Source organism: Vespa crabro, chromosome 23, assembly GCF_910589235.1.
Source record: "Vespa crabro chromosome 23, iyVesCrab1.2, whole genome shotgun sequence".
Taxonomy (NCBI): domain Eukaryota; kingdom Metazoa; phylum Arthropoda; class Insecta; order Hymenoptera; family Vespidae; genus Vespa; species Vespa crabro.
In genome coordinates this window covers 842,011-865,097 of record NC_060977.1, presented here as the reverse complement: position 1 = coordinate 865,097, position 23,087 = coordinate 842,011, and the positions used below count along the sequence as shown (strand labels likewise).

At 42.8% G+C, this 23,087-nt stretch overlaps 1 protein-coding gene across 8 annotated transcripts in view; it reads left to right on the top strand.

The window, feature by feature from the left end:
- Positions 1–16,549, top strand: part of LOC124432116 (amyloid beta A4 precursor protein-binding family B member 1-interacting protein-like) — a 96,681-nt gene extending 80,132 nt beyond the window's left edge. For 6 of the 8 annotated variants that reach the window (XM_046980725.1, XM_046980726.1, XM_046980724.1 and 3 more), the window contains 7 exons: positions 8,696–8,866; positions 8,957–9,112; positions 9,190–9,423; positions 9,529–9,758; positions 9,835–10,494; positions 10,582–10,956; positions 11,034–16,549. In XM_046980725.1, coding sequence (XP_046836681.1) covers positions 8,696–8,866; positions 8,957–9,112; positions 9,190–9,423; positions 9,529–9,758; positions 9,835–10,494; positions 10,582–10,956; positions 11,034–12,419 — 3,212 coding nt within the window. In that variant the 3' untranslated portion in view covers positions 12,420–16,549. Of the gene's footprint in view, positions 1–4,080; positions 4,487–8,695; positions 8,867–8,956; positions 9,113–9,189; positions 9,424–9,528; positions 9,759–9,834; positions 10,495–10,581; positions 10,957–11,033 lie in introns of those variants that run through there. The other 2 variants (XM_046980728.1, XM_046980722.1) reach the window with 2 other exon arrangements.
- The last annotated feature ends 6,538 nt before the right edge of the window (positions 16,550–23,087 follow it).

Here is a 23,087-nt window from a genome sequence, read left to right as displayed (position 1 = left end):
GTTATACGTATTTAATTATTTATGAACAAGTATTACGTCAGTTCGCGTAATCGTCGACAAAAAGGCGTAACTATCGAATTAAATTTTACCTCGGTAAATTCCGAGTCCCGTTTTTGCGATTTTCCGCGCATCCCGTGGCACGCTTTTTCTAAATCGCTTGCGTGCGCACGCGATCTCGTTGCGCGAATGCATCCGTGCGCGACTACGAGTTTGAATAAAAGTGTCTACGTTCGTGACCGTGGGCGGGGTTCATTAGTTGATTAAACAAACCGAGGGTAGCGCGTTCACGCGATTTCAAATCGACCTTCTTCCTTTCGTTTTCACCTTTAACACGAGAGTCCGAGCGTAATTTAAAGGGCAACTACGAACGCAACGATAATTTTTAACAACGCCTTTTTGTCACGATAAATCGCTAGGATTGAGGATCATCGTTCAACGTTGCTTTTAATCGACGATCGAACGGAATAGAGATAAGCGAAATCGATATTATAATTCGGTCGGATCATTATCGGAACTATTGAAGTGCTGACGGGAAAAGAATAAAGCGATTATAAATTTTTATCTTCGATCGTGATCATGTAGGATCTGAATTATTAGCACGTATACGTGGTATCGATATACCCTGTGACAAAGCGACGATTTGATCATCGACGATAACGAAAAAATCCGTTCAGGATAGACGACAGTATCGGCAAATAGCCGCGGTAATTGCGACATTCAGATCGCTTGGCTACGAGTATGCACCTTTCATTGTCATCGTCGTTTGCCTCGCACGAGCTAAAGCTTGCCAATTAAGTAGACGATCACGGGAATTATTGTTAGCGAGTAGAAGTCAGAAAGAAAGAAAAACCGATCTCCGGGAAGGCTAACGAAAACGGACGGTTTTGTGTCAGCGTTTTAACTGACTGACGTCTTGCGTGTTGGAAAATTGCAAAACGTATTCTCGAATCCAACATATTTCGCTTTCAACGTTATCACTTCGATGTTAAATATATTGTACGTTTTTAACGTTATGCATCTATGCGAACCAAAGTGCCAAGTCCAACGAACGAAAGCGGTTCAATGTTCTCTCCCTACCCGAGAAATACGTTTCACGATGAACTCATACTTAACGACGCTTTGCACCTGTTGCAATTGCATACATAATAGCGATTAAGGTAGACGATAACGGTACGCCGATAAGATCTACTACGGGGAATCTACTACTTGATGAAACGTATTCGCGAAAAATAATATCTAAAGGAACTGTCAATATTGAAATATGCGCACATGATTTTGCGCGGCTCTATAAAATCCGAGAGAGAGAGAAAGAAAGAGAGAGAGAAAGGGATCGCGGCGGTGCGGCTTTGAAAATTAGTTCCGGCAGCGTTCCGTTTGCGGCAGGGAATTAGCTACGAATGATTCGAACGTTTCTGTATTGCGTCCTTGACGAGTATTGCAATGATATAGTCGTTTTGTTTTGCGGTATCATTTTTTCATTGTTTTCTCGGTTATTCTATCGAAATATCATTCAGAGGGGCATATCGAGGAATGGCAATAAAGGGAAGCATAGAGGCGGAAAGTTCGAGAGCGCGAATGAATCGTTTGGGAAAATGGCTCGGTTTTCTTTGGATACTCTCGCGTCTCTGGAGGGCTCTCGAGGCAGCGGCGTAGCTTGCGTTCGATTATTCGAATTCGGTATTGTTTGATTTGCGCTCGAACGTTACTCAAACACACTTAATACGCTCGAGGCCTCTTTTCACGTAGACGAACGTGCGGTGGGCTCGATAAATACGCGTTATGTCGCGACTCAAACGCGCGTGCGCTCGACTCTTTTGAAAGAAACTTCACCTACATCGAGTTCTACGCTCGATTTCCGAATCGGTCGAGCTCGAATCATGTTTCACGAGAGAAAGATTTACAAACTTTTGCATAGTCATTCGTCAAAAGTCGCAGCCTGATCCGAGAGATGAGAATAATAATTTCATGACATTGTACGAAATGCAAATTCTACGCAAAAAGTTGACCGTCGAAAAAGGAAGAAAAAAGAAAAAAAAAAAAAGCACTTAAAAGACGTCGCAAAGTGTGTTTGCAAGACCGTCTCGAGATTTTAAAATCCTCTAGAAATAGCGAGGTCGTCGGAGATCTCGCAAGGATTTTCTTTTGCTTATGGTAAGACAGAAGGAAACCGACTTGAAAGAATTGCCGATAAAAGGCGCGCTCGGACGTGAATCGTCCTTATTACTTCTTTTTCTTATTCTCTTTCTTCTTGCTTGCGATCGATGTGCTGCTCGATCGCTTCGATTCGGAAATAATCGAGTTAATCGCAATGACGATGAGTTTCGATCGTATTACGATGGAAATCGGAAGGATAATCTTGCGAAATCGCCCCTTTAGAATTCACGTTTTCTCGTCGTTCGAATAAATACGGTCATTTTCTTCTTTTGATCGAATATCGGCGAAAATCGATGAGCATAAATGTCCTTTGAAATGTTTCGATCGATTATGCGACTTGTCGAAGTGAATTATTTTATAGAAACGTTCGCGACAAAAGATAAGGGACGGATCGAAATGTTATGCGAATTGACTCATCGTCGCGCTCAATAATAAAGTTATCGGAAAGATTTGTATTGCGAAGAAAAATGTTAGGAAAAAGATAGACGAAAGAAAGAATAATCGAGCAGGCGCCTTTGCCCGATAATGTATGACTCCGGTTCGATTAATATGGGTTATTCTAGCTTATCGAAGTAACGCGCTTGCATTCGCATAATCGCGAGAAAGAGAGAGGGTGAACGAACTTGGGTGGCGATCGAAACTCGCCTTGTACTCGTCGGTACCGACTGTCGGAGCTACTACAAAAATCGACGAATAATAACGATCTAACGTTTTGCACGATCGATCGCGGTTACGACATTGACGTTCGATCTTTCTTTTCTCATGATTCTCTTCGATCTCTCGATGATCGTCCTTGAATCCTAAAAGAGTCTCGTCACGTAGATAGGACGTTCGAGATAAGTATCAGTGTTCTTTGTTGGCGAGCGTCCTCGTAAAGAAAGACGTGTTTCTGTCGCGTCTTTACCGTTCGAGATTGGGGAACTCTGTCGATACGATAATTTCTCTAATACCTTGTCAAAATATTCGAAGGAAATTTTAGATATCGTGTCAGTCCGCTATATACCGCTACGCGTTTACAAAATTTCTCTGTAAATCATCTGACGCAAGTTGGAGAAAAAAAAAACAAATTCTGTGATCCATTTTTCAAAAGAAACTTTCAAACGATTCATTCGATAGCTATGGCGCGTCGGTAGACAAACAAAAACAAAAAAAAAAAAAAAAAAGAAGAAAGAGAACGAAACGAAAGCTATGATCGAAAAAGCTCCTATGAGCAAAAAGCTTGGATCATCGCGAACGATTTATTAGGATTTTTACGTTGGTTCAATTTATCCGGTCGATTCGTTTGGACAACGGACGAATTATTCCGAACGCGTATTCCGCTTGCTCTCCGACAGGCATCCTTCGTAATTCGTCGAATCGCCACTGGCGCCCACACTTCAATCAATACAAATTTTCTGCTCCGTCAAGTCGCCTGCCACTAATATTACGACGTTGGAACGAGCTGCGCCCACGCGTTTCGCACGTTGGAGCTTTTCTTCGATCATTATGTGCGCTATTAAAGAGTTACAATTAATACAACACTTTATATATATATTTATATATATATATATATTTGTCTTTTAGTTATAATAAAGCATAATTTACAAAAAGTCGCATTTAATCGGTCGAACGATCCAAGCTTAGAAGAGTAACGATACCGGTGGTGGTTGATAATAAACAGGCAGGGCTTGCACAAGTGTTATTCGCGTGTGCATCGTTCGGGTTGAAGAGTGTACTCGCTTACGTAGATAGAAAAGAGAAAGAAAAAGAGAGACGAACGGTGAAGCATGTGTGTGGCAGCGCGTTCGTTCACACGAACGCTATAGAATCATACCAACACGCAAGCGCGAAGGCGCGTCCGCGTGGAAAACTCGGGGCAGGAGGCGAGAGTGTTCACCTTAAGGCCTTCAGTAGAACGTTGTCACGCGCGCTGCGCGTATCTCTAAGTATCAGCCTTCTCTTGTATTTTCTTTGAACGCCTTATCAATTTTCTTTTCGATCCTCGATTTTATCGAGCATCGATTCTTCTAATTCCTCCCGGATATTAATCCCTCGAACAATTGCCGTGGCTCTGCCGCGCTTTTGTTTCGTCGTTTATTGCACGTGCTTGGATACAAAATGGCAGAAGGAAAAACAAAAGCGTAGCTGGATTTATCATTCATCGTTGTGTTATCTCATGGTTGTTTTGTCCTCGATAGTGTTCGATAGTGTTTCACGGCGATGTTGATCAGCAGCAACAGCAGCAACAACAACGGAAATAATCTCAGAGGATCGCTTTCCATTTCGTACGATTCTAGAATGCTGACGAACTTTGGCAGCAACGACAGCATACTCGGTTATCTTACTGTCAAAGGTAACGATACTTCGTCGACTCGATAATTTGCCGTATCCTTCAAATTCCATTAGTCGATGACGAATGATAGTACGATCGTATACACGAATCTCGTGTTTGAATGTATTATCGGTCGTAACCCATAATATAAAAAAAGCATCGGAAGATCGGGAGTATTTCGTTTGGACGGATGAACCCGCTGGGTCATCGACACGATTCGAAACATGGGAGGACCTTTTTTTTGGATATCGCAAAATCAATTAGCGCCTCATCGTCTTTCTTTATTCTATACCAACGCAACAATCATTATCGCGTTTAATGTTTCTCGTATCGAGCAGCGAAAGATATTTTTTTTCTTTTTCTTTATAGTGGAAAAAATCAATAATCGTCGGCGAGACTCTCAAAAAAAAAAAAAAAAAAAAAAATAAAAAAAAAAATAAAAACGCACGTTTTACCGAGCCTTCATAGACCATAATTTACATCGTAGTCGTAAGCCGACTTAGCGCGTTTAACTTTTCTCGGAATATACGTCCATGGTTCGTACTCTTCATCGAAAACAATGTTTGCCGATTTGTTCTTCCAAGATCTAAGATTTTCCTCGTAACTCAAAATCCGTCGACGAGAGAGCCTCGCGTTTTATTATTAGCGACAACAAATATCTCTTCCACGAAGAGGTGTGTACGGACGATCCGTAGAAACCCGCGTAGCCAGATCTTTTTGAATTTCGATTAGTTTCCGCACGATAACGTTCGATGCGGACGATCGGTGTTACGCGAGCCGTAAGGATATTTCTACCTCGTTTGGAACATCGTGACTCACGTGCCCGAAGTCGCTTTTGTGTCAAGAAAGCAAGCATCCTCGTACGGAATACGAAGGAGAAAGACTTCTTTCGAGCGACTCGCGCCGAACGACGTCATCCTCGTACTTTCGAATGGTTTCAGGCAAAAACGATGACGATGACGACGACGACGACGACAACGACGACACGTTCCCCTTGGCAGCGTAACGTTTTCTTAACGGTTAACCGCTTGACGATCTCCTATCGTTCGTTTTTCTTTCACATGCTTACGCGTAACTATTAGTAAAACAAATGAGGAGTCTTCTCGTTAACGTTATCGCCGTTGAGCCGACGTGGAAAGTGCAACGAGCGAGCAACAACCGTCGCGTTCCGCTCCGCTTCCGGTTTCCATTTCATTCATAATACATCCAACGGAACGCGTCCTATTATTCGTACGTCGACTTTGAGATATCTACTTGCACGGGAATCGTACTTTCGATCGTATATATTATTGAACGTTAACGCGCAGCAAAGATCACCGTGCACCCGGATATTAAATTATTTTCACTCGGCGAAGCAGGATACGGCCCTGCGAACCGAGCTTACGAACTTTGTAACGTCGATCGAGTTCACTCGTTTAATACGAACTAGAAAGAGAGAGAGAGAGAGAGAGAGAGAGAGAGAGAGAGAGAGAGAGAGATATGCGGAAGCCGATTGTACGGCATATTCTCTATCTCTCTCGACGATTGATTCTCTTTCGATCGAAAAGAATTTATTATTGCGACGCAACGAGTTCGAATTTCTTCGACAAAAATGCTTTCGATTCGCCTTTACATTTTTCCACAGAATTTTCTTCTTCGTCGTTTCGAGCGAGATATCGTGTCACATTCCATACGACTATCGTCATCTTACGGGAGTCGAGTATCGTCGACGTGACAGAAATTATATTTTCCGACGTCGTTTACGTACAGAACGAACGAATCGAGCTAGAAAGCGTCGACCGATCGAAGTTACTCGAAGAAATTTATCTCTTATTACAAACGACAGCTTTGAAATTCGCATCGTCGCGATATTTTCTATCGCAAAGTAGAACGGGTTGCCGTATAATAGGAAGTAAATCGTGTAAATTTATGATCTAAGCTCCGGGGTACGCTTTGCCTTTGGTCCGTCCTCGTTGTCGGAGAGAAGATAGCGGAAGAAGGAGGATGCATAAAACGTTCCAGGAGAAGGAAAGAACGACTTTGAGTAAGCAAGCACATCGGCCGTCATCGTCGAAACCCACACGCGTGCCCCGTCGGTCGGTCGATCGGTTGCTCTCTCGAACTCGATGGAATCTAACGCCCTCGCATAGCTTGGATGCGAAACGAGCTTAATTTTGTTTTCCACGAAGGCATCGGCAGCACGATGTCTCGCAAATGTGTCTATCCTATAATAAACTCTTTCCTAATCCTGTACGTGTACACCTCTCTCGATCGTTCGAATCTCATCTCGATCGAATTTTGACGGGTAAACTTCATTTCTTATTAGGACGAACGATCTATTCACGGTCGAAGGAGTTTGCCCGAACGTACAATGTCTCGTTGCGAGGTTGATGCTCGCGTTTCATCCTCGAGCACGTGCTAATTTCGTTAATTATACTAACGAACTCTACGGGCCTCTTGTTATCACGTGCGATTAACAATCCGCGATAATTACTACGCTACGCGGCACATCTAGGACCGGCGAGTTTTTGACTAGATAATTTAGTTCTAATAATATCGGTCTAGTGTACGCGCAAGTTTTACAATTTAACTTTGAAAATTTGCAAAGAGTCAAAAAATAACTTAATAATCGTATCTCTTTTATGTCCAAGTTCGATTTATATCATCGTTCACCCCGATAGATAAAATGTTTCAGATTTCTACTAGCTTCCCGGAACGTTCCTCATCGCGTATGCTTCCTCATTTACGCTCATCAATCAATTTGCACACATTTCCGCGATTCACTCGGGGTCTCTCGCTATATCAGAGGAGAAGATTACGATTCGTAAAAATTGTAGAATCACACGTTCTGCCTTTGCGTTTATCGAGCTGTCGGCTGAATGCACGGCGATCGCTTTACACCGTTCGTCGAATATTTCGTAAGGAATTCTTGGTTAATCTCATAAACGTGCGATTATTAGAGATTGATGTCGCGGACTTTGCCAGTAAAATAGTCGAGAGATAAAGATGAATTTCTCGTTGGTAATCGTTATTCTTCTTTTTTTTTCTTTCTTTTTTTCTTTGTTTTTTTTTCTTGTTTTTCTTTTTTTTCGTTCTCTTCTATCGACCGATTAGCAAGTAAGCGGGATTTGCGGCGTTGTGGGAGTCCTCGTTTCACGCTGGAACGAGCAATCGTCCTCGTTCGTTCGCGCGGATGCCAAACACGAACATAGAAATGCTCGGCAATTAGTGCAAAACTGGTTTTCTTCGAAGGGATCTCTCGCCCATAAGTCGACTCTGAGCAGCGAGAGTCACCGATCCTCTCTAACCGGCATCTCCTTCCCCTCCATCTTCATTAACTTCATTCTATGTTATTGGAACGCGCAACTATCCTATCCGATCCTAGATTTATCCGCTTTTTGCTCGGACGTTCCTCTCGAGCTTTCGAGTGAATTACTCGAACGTTTCTTCGACGTAGCATCGCCTTTCTTATCTCATTTTCCGTCCTTTACACGCTTTCCCTTCGTAATTTTATCTCTCGATATCACTCGAACGATATCGACGAAAGTTAATTACCACTCTTCTCTATTGTAATCGTATTCCATATCGCGGAAGATGGTACGTTATTTACGACTTCTTTCGTAACTTACGGATATCTAAATTATCCCTACGATCGGAAATGATTATATATATATATATATAAAAGTGATTACTAATTCGAGATTTTTATCGCGGTCGTGTTTATATATCGTGTAAACTCGATTCCTAACGGACGAGCGCCATTTCCATTTGTAAACGTTGCTCGATATGAGTCAGATTTCATATCGAGTAATCGATTTATCGACACGTTCCGATTTTATATTATATCATTTTACAGATTATTACGAAAGATACGAATATCGTGGCGTGCTTGAAATACTTTTAATGACAAATATTGCCTCGTCGGTAGAGACATTTCTCTTCTCGGCCGAGCGTGCCCCGCAGTCGCCACTCGTCTTTCCACTCTCATTATCTCGGTTACGGAGCATTACCGACTGATTGAGAACAAGCTTCCATGTGATCAGGATATCCGATACTTCATTGAGATATCCGATCGTGAGTCTCTTTAAATGCGCACTTTCGTGCGCACCGCACATATTTTTTTCCCTATCGTTATATTTCCTCAAGGATGAAACGTTTTATATAATGACAATCTATAAATTAAAATTCGATACTCCGTGCGTATCGCGTTTACTTCAATCATACAATTTTATTTTTATTTCGTCCGTCTAGATTCGCAAGATGTCGACCTGGATGCAATTCTCGGTGAACTGTGCGCATTGGAGCGACGTTGCGATGGTGATATCGCGGCTACTCCGGCGCAAGATTCTCAAAGACAAGGACGTCCCAATAACGGAAGGATCACCGCCACCGATAACACGGATATCGGCAAAAATGAAGGTGGTAAGGAGAACTATTCTGACATTTGACATGTAAATTTGCATTGTCGCAAAGTTAAATGTTGCAATTAATAAATGTTTCCCGTTCTTAAAGGCATTCGCACGGACAGTCCCGACAACGATAGCGCATTTTCGGACACGGTTTCGATGCTGTCCAGCGAGAGTTCAGCGAGCAGCAGCGGCTCGGGACACAAGCCACCTCAGAGCGCCATGCATACGGCTCCTCAACAACAGCCGCATCAACTTATGGGTCGGTATCAGGAGCGTTCTCGTATAAAGAAATAAAATGCGAAAAGACGATCTCACGTTGAAATAATATTTTTTCAGATGCCGCGAGCAGAGCGAAAGCCGAGAAGATACGGCTGGCGTTGGAAAAGATGAGAGAGGCAAGCGTTCAAAAGCTCTTTATTAAAGCTTTCACGTTGGATGGGAGCGGCAAAAGTCTCCTCGTAGACGAGGGTATGAGCGTGGCTCACGTATCGAGGCTTCTCGCGGACAAGAATCACGTGCCAATGGATCCAAAATGGGCCGTAGTCGAACACTTGCCGGATCTCTTTATGGGTAATTTATGAGTTAACGTTGCGACTAGTGTTTTTTTTTTTTTTTTTGTTTTTTTTTCTTCCCCTCTCCCTTTTTTAACTAACGACGAAATATTATCGATCGCAGAAAGAGTATACGAGGATCATGAGCTATTGGTGGAAAATTTGTTACTATGGACGAGAGATTCGAAGAACAAGTTGTTATTCGTCGAGAGGCCGGACAAAACACAACTCTTCCTAACTCCTGAGAGATTTCTGTTAGGTCCCTCGGATAGGTGTAGCAACGAATACGACGATCATTCGCGTAATATATTATTGGAGGAATTCTTCTCGAGCAGTAACGTCGGCGTTCCCGAGGTAAGATGAGGGCATCGAACGAAAACGGTTCGTACTCCTTTTTATCGCATCTTGACTGAGAATTTTCTCGTTTCAGGTCGAAGGACCGTTGTACTTGAAGTCCGACAGTAAGAAGGGTTGGAAAAAGTATCATTTCATACTACGAGCATCTGGCCTTTATTACTGGCCCAAAGAGAAAGCTCGTACCGCCAGAGATCTCGTATGTTTAGCCACGTTCGACGTGAACCAAGTTTATTACGGTGTCGGCTGGAAGAAAAAGTACAAAGCACCGACTGATTTTTGTTTCGCCGTAAAGCATCCGAGATTACAGCAACCCAAATCGACGAAATACATAAAGTTTTTATGCGCGGAAGACAACGCGTCTTTGGAGCGATGGATGGTAGGCATTAGAGTGGCCAAATACGGTAGGCAGCTAATGGAGAATTACAGAACATTGGTGGACGAGCTCGCGCAGGAAGACCTCGATCTATTGGCGCACGCGAGATCGTGCTCGGTCAGCTCGATCGCCGTACCACCTAATCAAACTCAATATAATACGACCAACGACAATGCTCGGCAATTCATCGAAAATGCAAGGCACGAGACCCAAGCGACGGCGAGGCAATACGATGGTCAACAACGGCAGAGTTACAATTCGGAACAGCGACAAAGTTATAACAACGATGGAAGGCTTAGCAGAGCCAGTAGTTCGAGTTCAAGCGGATGTTTGTCCGATGGAGCACCGAGTAGTTGCGAGGTACCGAATTGTTACTTCTTTTCTATTACTTTTGCGAATATTCGAACGCAAGACCCCCAGATCGCATATCCGTCTCTTTTTCTTTAGGTGGCCTTCGAGTGTGGAGAATTTCCAACCGGAACGATAAAGCGAAAACCTTCCATGAACCCGAAACTTCCGCTAACGTCGATCACGAGGCAATTGAAGGAGGTGGGCGAGACGGTACGCGACGAGCCGGACTCTTGTCCGAGTCCAACCAGCTCTGGTTCAGGTACCTTAACCAGAAGACATAGCCGCAGAAGAAGCGGTACCGATTCGGATGGATCGGGCACCCTAAAAAGACATCACAGATCCGGCAACGCTACTCCGGTCAGTCCTGTACCACCTGGAACGCCGGTGAGAGAGAGAGCCAGTCCTATGGGATACGGGAGAACGGAGAGTCAAGAGTCCAAGACGCCGACCAGTCCTATACAACCGTGTATGGTGAGTGAAGAAACGAACGATCCGTTGTAACTGGGAGAGCCATCATATCATATGTGTGAGCATATCATTTGTCGTAGATGGATTCTATCACGTCGCTGCCACCTCCACCGTCGCCCTCGAGAGTCGCCGAAGAAGGGGAATCGGATAGCGAACCTTTACCACCGCCACCACCAGAAATGTTCCGTTCGAATCTCTCCCTGGACTCGTTACCGCCACCGCCAGGTGTAGGCGAACTTCCAGTTTGTAACACGCCCGAGTTGACTGGCTCCTCGTTGAGTCTCGCTTCCTTACCACCGCCGCCAAGTCCTCTGGTCGGTGAGACCGGCACGATACGCCGTGCGAGACCGGCGAAAACTTCGAGTCCAGCGAACTCTATGACACCCGAGAGTACGCCTACGCACGCCGCTTCCTCCAGGCCATCCAATAGCAACAATCAGACGTATACGAGCGCGACGAGTATCGCGACGCCAAATGCTTCTGCTCTTCAAAACAGTCAGAGTTACGGAAGCAGCAGCAACGCCGCGACGAACTCGTCGAATTCTCCACACAGTTCCTATCCTGGCTCGAGCGCCAGCACACCGACATACGCACCGAGTTCGCCAAGTTTCACGTCCCCACCACCCTTCGTTCCACCCCCGGCTTATGGTTCTCAAGCGCAACATGTCGGCACGCAAAGCTTAACGAGACAAAATTCGAAAACCGAGTCGATCTACGGGAGTCATCAGAGTGGCCACAATACCGTACCCAATCCGATCAGGCCCAATCCGAACATGGACACGGTCAGAAGGAGTGCCATGAAGCAAGGTACGAGCCATTATGCCGCTCCGCCCTATCTCGCCGAATTGAAAGCCGCATCTAGCCCGCAACCGCAGCGTCGAGTGACCATTCAAGAACCACCGACCTCGCCCAAGTCGAAAGGCGGTACGGGCAAAAAGATAACGTTCAATTTACCGGCGCAACAAGAACCCGGTAGTCCAGCGTTGCCGCAAAGAAAGCCAATGCCACCGAGAAGATCCGACAGTACCAGATTGACTTCGCCGAAAAAACTAGCTGCCTCGGATCAGGCACCACCTGGTGACTTTTTGAAGGATCTACAACGCGTTATGAGAAAGAAATGGCAGGTCGCGCAAAAGTGTAAACTCGACTCGACCACGACGCCCCACGAGGTCTTAGGTTTTCGAGATCCGCCACCTGCCGTAGCCGACTACAGAGAGACCAATGTCTCCAATTGGGTACAGGAGCATTACGGAGTGGACAATCTCTATGAAAACGTTTACACGACGGATCCGCATGCACCGCTCGAATATGCCTCAAGTCCTGCTCGTCAGCCTACCGTCAGATTCGCCGACGAAAATCGTAGCATCAATATCGTCAACGTAATCGCCAGTAAAAGGAGACCACCTCCGCCACCGCCGAAAAGGGCGGAGACCACACATCTGACCACGACCAGGGCGATGCACTGACAATAGCAGATAATACAACCTCATCCGGAGAGGCGATGGTATTGCTGCTTGTGCGGCTGGTGGAAGGACTGATAAAGGAGAATTTTTCACCCTTTTCTTCCATCCCTTTTGTGGTCCAGCGTTAGCTTCGACGTTGCTTCGCCTCGCTACCTGATTTCAAAACGAATCGAGAGAGAGGGAAAGAGAGAGAGAGAGAGCACTTTCCTTTTCTCTCTCTTTCACACATTCTCTCTTTCTCTCACGAAAAGATTAAGCTTCGCTTTATCGCTCTTCGTCGAATCTTTCTTACGATATCAATGACCGATAAAATTTACTTTATCCTATAAAACGAAATGGATTCAAAGATAGGATACGAGCGAGTCCCTTCGTTTGTTACGTCGATATCGTAAAGACGTTCGATGTCAGCGCGAATATCAGCGTCAGATAAAAACAAAGCTTTATCATTCAAGTCCTACCAATTTTTCTCCAAGCGCGCATTACTTTTGTATCCTTTGCAAATATGGGACGCTGCTTGACAAATGAAAGTTTATCTTTGATCGTCTTGTAACGTTTCCTATTCGAGAAACGTCGTGATGGTTGTGTCCGATAGGAAACGTTGATCGCTGTTGAAAAATAATCTCGAAAGAGATGATATCGTGCTTCGAGTAGATGCCGTGCTTAATGCTCGATTTAAGGTCGCTACTCGACACGTAGAAAACACTGCCGCACTCGTTAACGATGTGATATAATATAAAGCTTAGGTCCTGCCTGCTCGCTAAAAAGAAGAAGAGTACTTTCTTGTGTAACGGAGATAGGGGAAGGACGCGTTATTAGTCGAACGATCGTAAAGCGATCGAATGCTAATGCGCATCGTTTCGCTTGATAATAAAAAAAAAAAAGAGAAAAAAAGAAAAAAAAAAAGAAAAAAAAAACAAAATATTAAGAGGAAGCGTCGTCGTACGGTGTTGATTATGCTCGCGCTTCCGACTGTTCGTTTTTGCATATGTTCTCTCGCGAATCGGAGGCGCTCTTCTTTCCTTTCCTTTCCTTTCTTTCTTTCTTTCTTTTTTCTTTCTCCCCCCACCCCACCCCACCCCACCCCAACCCACCCCTCCCAATAACCAAGGTGCTTTACAACGCAGTAAATAAAAGAAAAAGAAAAAAAATGGGTAACATCGATAGGAAAGTTAGCGCGCCACTCATCGACGTTTGCGCTTTTAATAAAGGATCCTTATACATAGGTATACATGTATATAGAAACTAATACATATGTGTGTTTATATCGATATAATTGACAATGATGCTGTATGTGTAGGTATGCCGTATCCTTCGAAGTACGCTCTAACGACGTGGACACGATGAATTAGGAATAAAAAGAAAATAAACGATTTTTATTCGTTTCTCGAGAGACACGAGAATGTCGAATTCTCTTTTACATATTCGTCTTCGAGGGAGGAGATGAGTTCCTTCGAGAGTTCGAAACTCGTGTACTCTTTTCATCGCGATTATACAGATACTATAAGTATACGTATGTATTTACAAACATGAGATCTCGTTTATGCCATTTTTTTCTTCGTTCGCTTTGTTTCATTCTTAATGATATACATAAAGACATGTATATGTATACATATTGAAGCTATGAAAGCAAGATGATCGTGTCCGCTTGCTCCTTCTTCTTCTTCTTCTTCTTCTTCTTCTTCTTCTTCTTCTTCTTTTTTCGAAATGATAAAAAAATATCGCCGAGTATGGAAACGATATACGATTACGTGTGTGTATATATTTCCCAGCCATAGAAGACGAAGGAAATGGGAGATCAAGGTGGCAATTTAAACAAAGTACGAGCTACTCTATCGCGGAGAACGATGAAACTTCGATCGTCGTAACCCCGACGACACCTGCGTATAATATATACTATATATACCTGTATAACGTGCATCGTGCACTCCCTTTCTTTACGTCGTCCTTAGGAAGGATGAAACGAGCGACGAAAAAAAAAATAAAAAAATAAAAAAAAAAAAAAATAAAAAAAAAGAAGAAAAAATATTTTATCGATTCGAGCAGGGACAAAGACGACGAAGATGGAAATCGAATCGCTTTGACGCGAGATGGATCGATGTCCGACATTACTTGCGCGTAATCGTCAATGGAATTTTCAGCAATGATAAACGAACAAACTCGTAACACTTGGACGTACGATGATCGTATACCGTAATAAGTCTGATATATACTTTTTTATCTCGATTTTTGGAAAACTTTAAGGGCCGACACCCCTCGTACTCTCTGCTCTCAGCTTAGTATCGCGATTTTTCATCGACCGCGCAACCTTTGAAATTCATTCAAACGAGTCTACGAGACTCGAATTCCTTTGGTACATATTATGTACATCGCTATAACACAGGCTATCGTATATCGAACACTAAAAAAAAAAAAAAAAAAAAAAAAAAAGAAAAGAAGTAAATAAAAATAACAGAACCGACTTGTAACGAGCAGAAATGTCGATGTGTCGATTATAAGTGTGAATCCGCGTTTCGCGTCTTAACAATTAACGCGGTCTAATCAAACTGAACCAATAATATAAAATAATTTTTGAGATTGATATATACCGATCTATGGGACTAAGCCGATTTAACGTCAGAACTTTTCATACGTGAATTTCTACGAAAATATCGTTCGTATGTCTCTCAGCTCATTCTAATCTCTTTCTCTGTCTGTCCATCTATTTCTCTTTGTCACTGTTTATCTGTGTGCGCTAAAGCGATAATCCTTAAGAGCTAGCAATGTCGCAAGGAAGGAAGGAAGGATTTTTTCTTTTCTTTTCTTTTCTTTTCTTTTCTTTTTCTTCTTTTTTATTTTATTCTATGCTATAAGCTACGTACGAGATTTAAGGATGGGAAAAGCATTCTTTAAAAGCGAAGAGTCATTGGCTTAGTGGTTTGAAGCCTTTAAATGTTTGCTCACCGTTCGTCGTTCGACGATCGTCTTGGTCGTACGTACGTTCGACGTACATACGTACGTACGTACGTAACGTCGATGACAAATCGATTTGGTATGCGAAACCGCGATACGCGACGGAGATTGTAGACTTTGACTCGTATGCGTGTGTATGGCGCGAAAACTCGCCATTTTTCTTCTATTCCTTTTGGATCGATTGAGATAGAATAAAATTCTTTTCTCGGTAAAAGGGATCGATGTGTGTATATATATATACACACATATATATAAAGTAAGATCTAAGAAATTGATTAAAAAGAAAAAACACAAAAAAAAAGAGGGAGAGAAAAAATGTAATAGGTAGATAAATTTAGAGAAAAATCGAAATTCGCTCTCGAAGAGCACTTAGCGTGAAAGAAAAAAAAAAAAAAAAAAAAAAAGAGAGAAAAAGAAAAATCTTAAAAGAATCGGCGAACGTGTAAGACCGTGCAAATTCCCGACGATCCATAGCTCTGTTAATTAATTACGATGAAGATTACACGAAATGAGGAAATTATTATTATTGCCAATGATAAGGATGACGATCGTAATACTTTTATCGTTATATCGTACCTTTTTCACTTATATTTCCTAAGTTGTACGTATGTTTCTGTAAATATTGTAACGAATGATAACTACGAAGAAAATTATTATCGAAGATATCGTGACTGATTTAATATAAAACGCAATTATTTATGGGAGGATACAAGGAGAGAAATCACATTCTGTAGACGGATCTTTAGTCTTCTTTAAACTTTTACACTCTACAGATATAATTTTTTGTTTGTTTTCCTTTTTATCAAAGCCAAGATAAAATTAAATTCGTGCGAAGAAAATTAAGAGCGAACGGAACTTTTCTATGAATTCGTCTATAGAATATCGTTGTTTTTCAGATCGGCTGAATTTGCCGATCCTTTTTTTTTTTTTTTTATTATTATTATTATTTTTCGTTTACTACCTTTCATTTTATTCATAATTTTGATATAGCCTAGATTTAGATTCTTACGAGTTGTTTCTCACCGTGGAAGTGTGTTCGACCTTAATATCGTGACAATACCATTATTTTGAGACTCGTCGCCAGTTGGTTGGGTATTTTACCACATGGAAAAATGCGCAGCAGTTGAAATATTACAGGTATTATATTCATGTTTTTATGTAAATAAATTTTTGGTATATTTCAATGATCGGGTCTCGTCGTTTTTTTAATAGACAATTTCCTCTCTACTCCTTGGCTTCCCGTGACATTTTCTCATCTCCCATGGATCAGTTTACGAATACAAGAATACGACCGAAGAGAAATCCTCTTAGAAATATTAAAAGGAACAAAAATTGTTTTATTTCAATATTGAAAATGATGACATTTTTATCGATGAATCTTTAACGAATCATTAATTATCATAGTTAATAAGCGATTTCTCTACGATGTCGTCGGCTTAACGGTAAGAGAAAAGATATATTCTAATGTTAGTTTCATGACTCGGGAGGATTGTCGTAAATATATGAAATTGCCGTGGACTCGTTTCGAGGGTAGACGTACAATTTTATAGGCCCTTTTTACGACTTATGGAAGCCGCGCGTTCTACTTTACGCTTACGTCATACGCGTCTCACAAAAGTTTACGAGCAGCACCATTGGAAATTCCCCTTCCGTATGTATATCGAGAAATACGAAAGAAAAAAGGGAAAAAAAAAAGAAAGAAAGAAAGAAAAGAGAGAAAAAAATACTTGTGAAATGGAATGGCTTTTTACTTCGCGGCGTTTTAAGTTTATGAGAAACGCGTTAATCCAAAGTTACGAGATTCGAGCGCGTTTGTTCGCATACTTTGATCTCCGTGATGATCTCTGAGCCTAATATCATAACGAAATTTAGATCTACAAACACGCGTTTGTTTTTTATACGATTTTAATGAGACCCGTCACCCGTATGTCGTTCTTAAAGCGACTTTAACCTTTACTTTAGAATTTTTGTTCTCGATACTTTTTTCTTTCGTCGAAAGGTCAGAGCGTTTCTCAAGGGAATTAGCCGTCGTTGTCGTCGTCGTCGTCGTCATCGACAACCTCGTCATGTTCGATCGACGAAACGAAGGAAGGAACGAAGAAAAGAGAAAGGAGCTGGAGCGCTTAAACGATCCGCTTTTCAAGAACGTAGACGTAAATCACGGTTTTATTACGGATAATTTTACGAGGAGTCGAGTACCGCTCTTGATCGGTTGGCTCTCCTTTCGCTCAGCGTTAGTCGAGTGGCGTCGGCTACCTTAAACTTGTAATCGCGCTCTTTGGACCGCGAAAGCAGCGGCGAAAGCAACGGCAACGATAATACGGGACAAGGAGTGAACCGGGCCGGTTGGAGCTGTGCGAGGTCATTAACGAATTAGCAAAACGAGGTAAGGTCAGGAAGGAAACGGTCGAAGGACGTATTAACGTATTCTTCTCTTTCTCTTGCCGCGGAACGAAAAGCACATCTCTTCGCTTTTCTTTGATTACGGAACTACCCTTTAACGAACTCCTCCTCTTCCTCCTCCTCTTCCTTCTCCTCCTTCTCCTTTCTCTTCCTTCTACGAAACGAACGCGCGTAACACGATTTTTAATCTTACACCGCGGGTCAAGCGAGGGGCTTTTGTCGGTACACCGACATTCCTCGTAACCGCAGGAATGTCGGTCAGTGTGCGAGACCGAAACGCGCCTACGGTGAACCGCTGGTGGTCCAACATTGAGCCCGTTTCACGAACCTGAAACGATATCTCCGCTCGTTCGTGGTACCTTTCCTCATCCTACTCGGTTCGAATCTGTGGTCGCGAGCCAAATCAGATTTCAACGTGTGGGTAAATAAATCTGACTTTGTATTTAACGAGAAAATCCTATTTTCCCTTTGCCCTTTATCAAGATCTTTTGCCTTTAGAATTATTTCAACCAACACGTGTCTATCCGGTTGTTCTTACGAAAAGTCCTACGACAAAAGAGAGGATGAAGTCAAAGAGATTTATGCGTCGTATAACTTTTTTCAAGTACCTTTCGAACGCGCATTCATTGTATTACGAGGGACTTTCTCGTTGAAGTAGCGATTTTACACAAGTTTCTAAGTTTTATCTGTATCGGTGCAGTCGACTTTTATGCAGGATTTTATGTATATCGGTTTTATATCGATCAGATTATTTTCCATTTTCATAGATACTCGAGAGAGGATCGTACGAGTTTACGGTTTTACAGTAAATGCCTCGTCTTCTTTCTTTTTTTTCTTCTTCCTCTTCTTCTTCATCTTCTTCTTCTTCTTCTTCTTCTTCTTTTTTTCCGTTTTCATTTTATCGAGGAAAAAGTTTCGATCGGATGACAGAATTACTTCTTGGATCTCGGGAATCGTGCGTACGCGTTTGTTGCGCGACAGTGGCAGCGACCGAACTCGAAGAAGACGACCCTTAAAGAGGAGGTATGGGATTAAGATAATAGTCTCGAGAGGGAAGAAACTTAGAAGGAGAAGGTAAAGGCAAAAACGAGCGATATGATGTGGGTCAAAGTCTTCGGGACTGGGTCGCAGGGCTCCTTTGCCCGGAGTCCCTCGCGAGCTTCCTCGAGAGATCGTCCTCCTCGACTCGAGGTCGAGAGGTCGAGACCGATTTCAATTTCACTTCCCGTTTTCAACGCTTCTATATCCATTGCTACCCAACTATATATCTATGGCTAAATAAATGTCAAACTTTATTATATACGTACAAATTTTCTACCAAAGCGGTATTTTTCTGTACGAAGAGTAAAAACTCTTTTGTCATGTAAAATCATTGCGCGCTTTGACAGACGCAAAATGAAATCTCACAGTTTACGTGACAAATTCATTAACTAACGATAAGAGAAGCGTGAAGCGCGCTCGCGCGCCGTAAAAAAAAAAGAGAAAGTAAAAAGTTTCTTGTTTAAGGAAAAAGAAGACGAATAGAGTCAGGGAAGAGAAAAATGGGATGGTTTTGGGCGATGACCGATGGACCGTGGGGTAGGTTCTCGTCTCCTCTTCATTTTTCTTCCTTGCCGCGCGGTCGCGACCATTCACCCAGCATCCCTCCGTTACACGCTTAATAAGATAACGCCATAAGGACGATAAAAGTCTTTTCGGCCGGTTTCCGTCATACCGACGACCGCATCTTAAGGCTCTACGCGAGTTAATAAAAAAGACCGTGCTGAGAGAGAAAAAGAGTTCGCGTTAATATTTATGATCGGTAGTTTGCTTTCCATAATGAAAAATCTTTCCTTTCTTTCGCTTCTCTTTTTTCTTCCAAGAATTAACGTATATACGTACGTTCGTATAATCGAACGAAATAACAAAATATAATCAATTGAGATAACTTACGAAAGTTTTTTACGAATCGCGAGATTTCACTTTTCACTCGTTTCCTTTTGAAAACCGGCGTCCCTATCTCGCCACCTTTCTGTCGTATCATGCAGAGCTATAAATTAATACTAATCTCCGAGCCGCACCGTGCAAGAACCTACACGGCCAACCGGGGACTGAATTTATTGAGATTCGAGTAAGTTCGTACGTTCGTTATCGTCGGTGGCTCTTCCTTTTTCAGTTATACGATATTCCGTTTCTCCGTTGAACGTCTTTACGGTTTGTTTCAAACATTGTTACGCTCTGATCGAATAACTTTTGCAAATTCTCGATATCTCGATGAGGTTTTAGGGTGTGGCTGTTTTCGATCTCGAGCCTTTCCCAGTGTATTTTCACGATTATCGATCGATAAAAAAAATCTATCTCGCTAATCTCGCGCGTATAAAAAGCAATTCTATCGAGTAAAAGAAAAGTTATTCGTTGGAACGTTTCGGTCTATTTGTATATTAAAACCTATCAAATAAGAGAGTGACAACAAGTTTGAGAATGTATAAATTTGTGGGGGTAGAAGTAACTAGGTTGAGCTTGAGAATGAGAACCGCTGCAGCGTGTCTAATGTAAGAGGAGGAGACCGGAGGTGAGAGTGAACGTGCGTAGCTGAAGGGGCAGCTCGGAAAGCCGGACTTCGAGGTCCTCCGCCTTCGACCCTCTTCTCTTCTTTCCCTCTCTTGCTCTCGACCGAGAGTCGACGCTCCGTCTCATTCTAGTCAATACTTTCTCTCCTTCTCACTTACTCTTACCTCGTGCATCGAGCATCCCTTTCTCTCCTTGGCCGACGCGACCCCCTAGGAACAAGCAGGGGTGGCTTCGCGATGAGGCGGAGACGAAGGAGACGAAGGAGGTGGCCGGAGGTGGCCGAGGAGGGAGAAAAGGGTGGTTGGGTCTGAGCCTAGATCAATACTCGCATCTCCGACGGCTGGACCAGGCCGGACATTGCGTTCCGAAGCTCACCTTCTCACCGATATCAACCCTCCTCTCTCTTTCACCCTCCCACCCCCACCACCTTACCACCACCTTTTCCTCCTCCTCCATCTCCGTCGAGTCTTTCTCTCTCTCCCTCTCTCTCTCTCCCTCTCTCTTAGCCGGCCAACCCCTCTCGCAGTACTTCGCCTTTTGCATCCGTCTTTCCCGAAGGAAGCCAGTTTTAGGCTCTACCTTGCTCCTCGTGCCTTTTTTTTATTCGTCGATCTATCGATCCTATACTTTTTTTCTTTCCCTTATTTTTTCTTTCCCAACCACGAAGAAATTTTTCCGCCTTTCGAAGAATTCTTCGTTTCCAATGACTTATCATCTTTCAGATCGCAAACGCGAGAAAAAAAGTTTTCATTCGTCGTTGACGATGACGAAAGACGATGAATTTAACGCGACAACAAGGGCTATATAAACGACACCTAAAACAATTAAATTTTCCTGTTACTTTTTTACGAGCCATTCGACGGTATAATGCCCCTTTACACGTGGAAAAGTCTACGTGGAAAATATCGTGAAATCCATTAAGTTAATTGGCCCTAGGGACGGACCTTCTGAAATTATAGCCAAATAGCGATTGCTTAAAATCGGTTCGTACTTTTTTGGATTAGTTCCTCATCCATCGACTTCTTTTAAAGTATCTAACTAAAAGTTTGCGGCTAACGAATTTGCGCCGAATAATACCTTTGCCTCGACCTGCTTATTATTTAATTTTAATGAAAGAGAAACGATGTATAAAAAGTATAAGAAGAAAGAAAAAAAAAAGATCGTCGAAAGATCGGAGAACCACTGTGTGCCGGTCAATTTCCCTTAGTTTCGTTTTACGTTGGAAGGATGGACGGTTCGTCTCCTCGAATACGCCTCTACATGCGCTCGTAAACGAGTACGTAGGAGGAAACGTGCTCGCGCACCCTGTATTTACAAATACACACGCGCAAATTCGCACACAAGCACGCAATCGCGTAGGAGCTCGGAGAAAATTCAAGCGGCCGGTCCATTTGCATGCTCGTCTTTTTCCAATCTCTCGAATGCTTTTCCCCTCCTTTCGATTCCCTACGCGCTTTACGTACCGCGCCGAATACGCTGCGTCCATAAAATTCTTTTCCCTTTTATCTTCCCTTTTCCTTGCTTAGGAAGACCATCCGTAATGCCAACGTTGAAACCTTGTCTCTCGCCAACTGATAATTATCTTACTTTTATGAATACGTTTTACTCGCAAGATCGTGGCCAAATGTAAAAACTTATTTACAACTTTATACAACTTTGCGCAAGAGATTTTATCCATTCTTTTTCGTTTCCTTTTTTTTTCTTCAAATCGATAAATGAAATTTCTTAAAATTGATTCTGTCACGTTTCGATTACTTCGGATTACTTCGCGACGCGCTCGGTCTTATCGATTCGACGATCGACTTTTGGCCCTCACCTACGTGCCCTCTCTTCTTTAATTAATTGAAATCCCTAGCGTCGCGCCTATTTCTCCTTCGCAAAGGCAAAAGCTCTTTGCCTCGGCACAACGAAGATGGCCGATGATTCCAAATTTTCTACCCCCTTAATTATAATTTCCAGTGGCAGTACGACCGTGGCTCACGTAGACAATACTCGTCGAGTGACTTTCCACGGAGTTACTTAAAGGGGAGGCGTCTCTCCATGTTTTTTGCCGACGCTTTGTTTTTCTTCGAGCTCTAATAGAGCCTCTTCCCCTTCTTCCTTTTCAGCGTTTCTTCTTTCTCCCTTCCTTCGGTGCGTTCCACGAGGCTGCCTCGTTCCGCCTTTCGAGTGGACCGCATTACCGAAAAGAGGTATTTTCTTTCGAAGCTTGTTCCTTCGTGAAAGAAAATTTCAGAAAAGTCAATGGCTCTTCTTCTATTTTTCAACCTACACTCCGTTTCGACTCGCATCGAAAAGATAATGGATTTATTTTCAAAAATAGTCAAATCGAGAATACTCGGTATCATCGTTACTTCGCACGTATTATTCATTGGTTTTGTAGGGAAAAGTAGAGGGTAATTTTGCGCACAAGAGACCGATATAAAATGTATTAAAGAACAAAGGAAAAGTCAACGTAGAGCCAACGTTTCTACAGGCAATCGGTTTTAAGCGCGAAAAGCTACGGGGATTTTACGGAATGCTACGGCAGACAGATTACTACCGTTGATATTTGTATGCATAACGCAAACAACATAATTGCGAGCTCTTCGACCGCTACCAACTTTACTGGTAGCCCCGATACACGCAATTACGATCTCTTACTCGTATCGAGTCGACGCGAAACGAGCCACCTCGGGAATTAGAAAATGCTATACGATTTCGAGTCGACATTCGCGTGACGAGGAAAGATCGAGAAAAGAAAAGAGCTCGTTTACTCGCGAGCCAGGA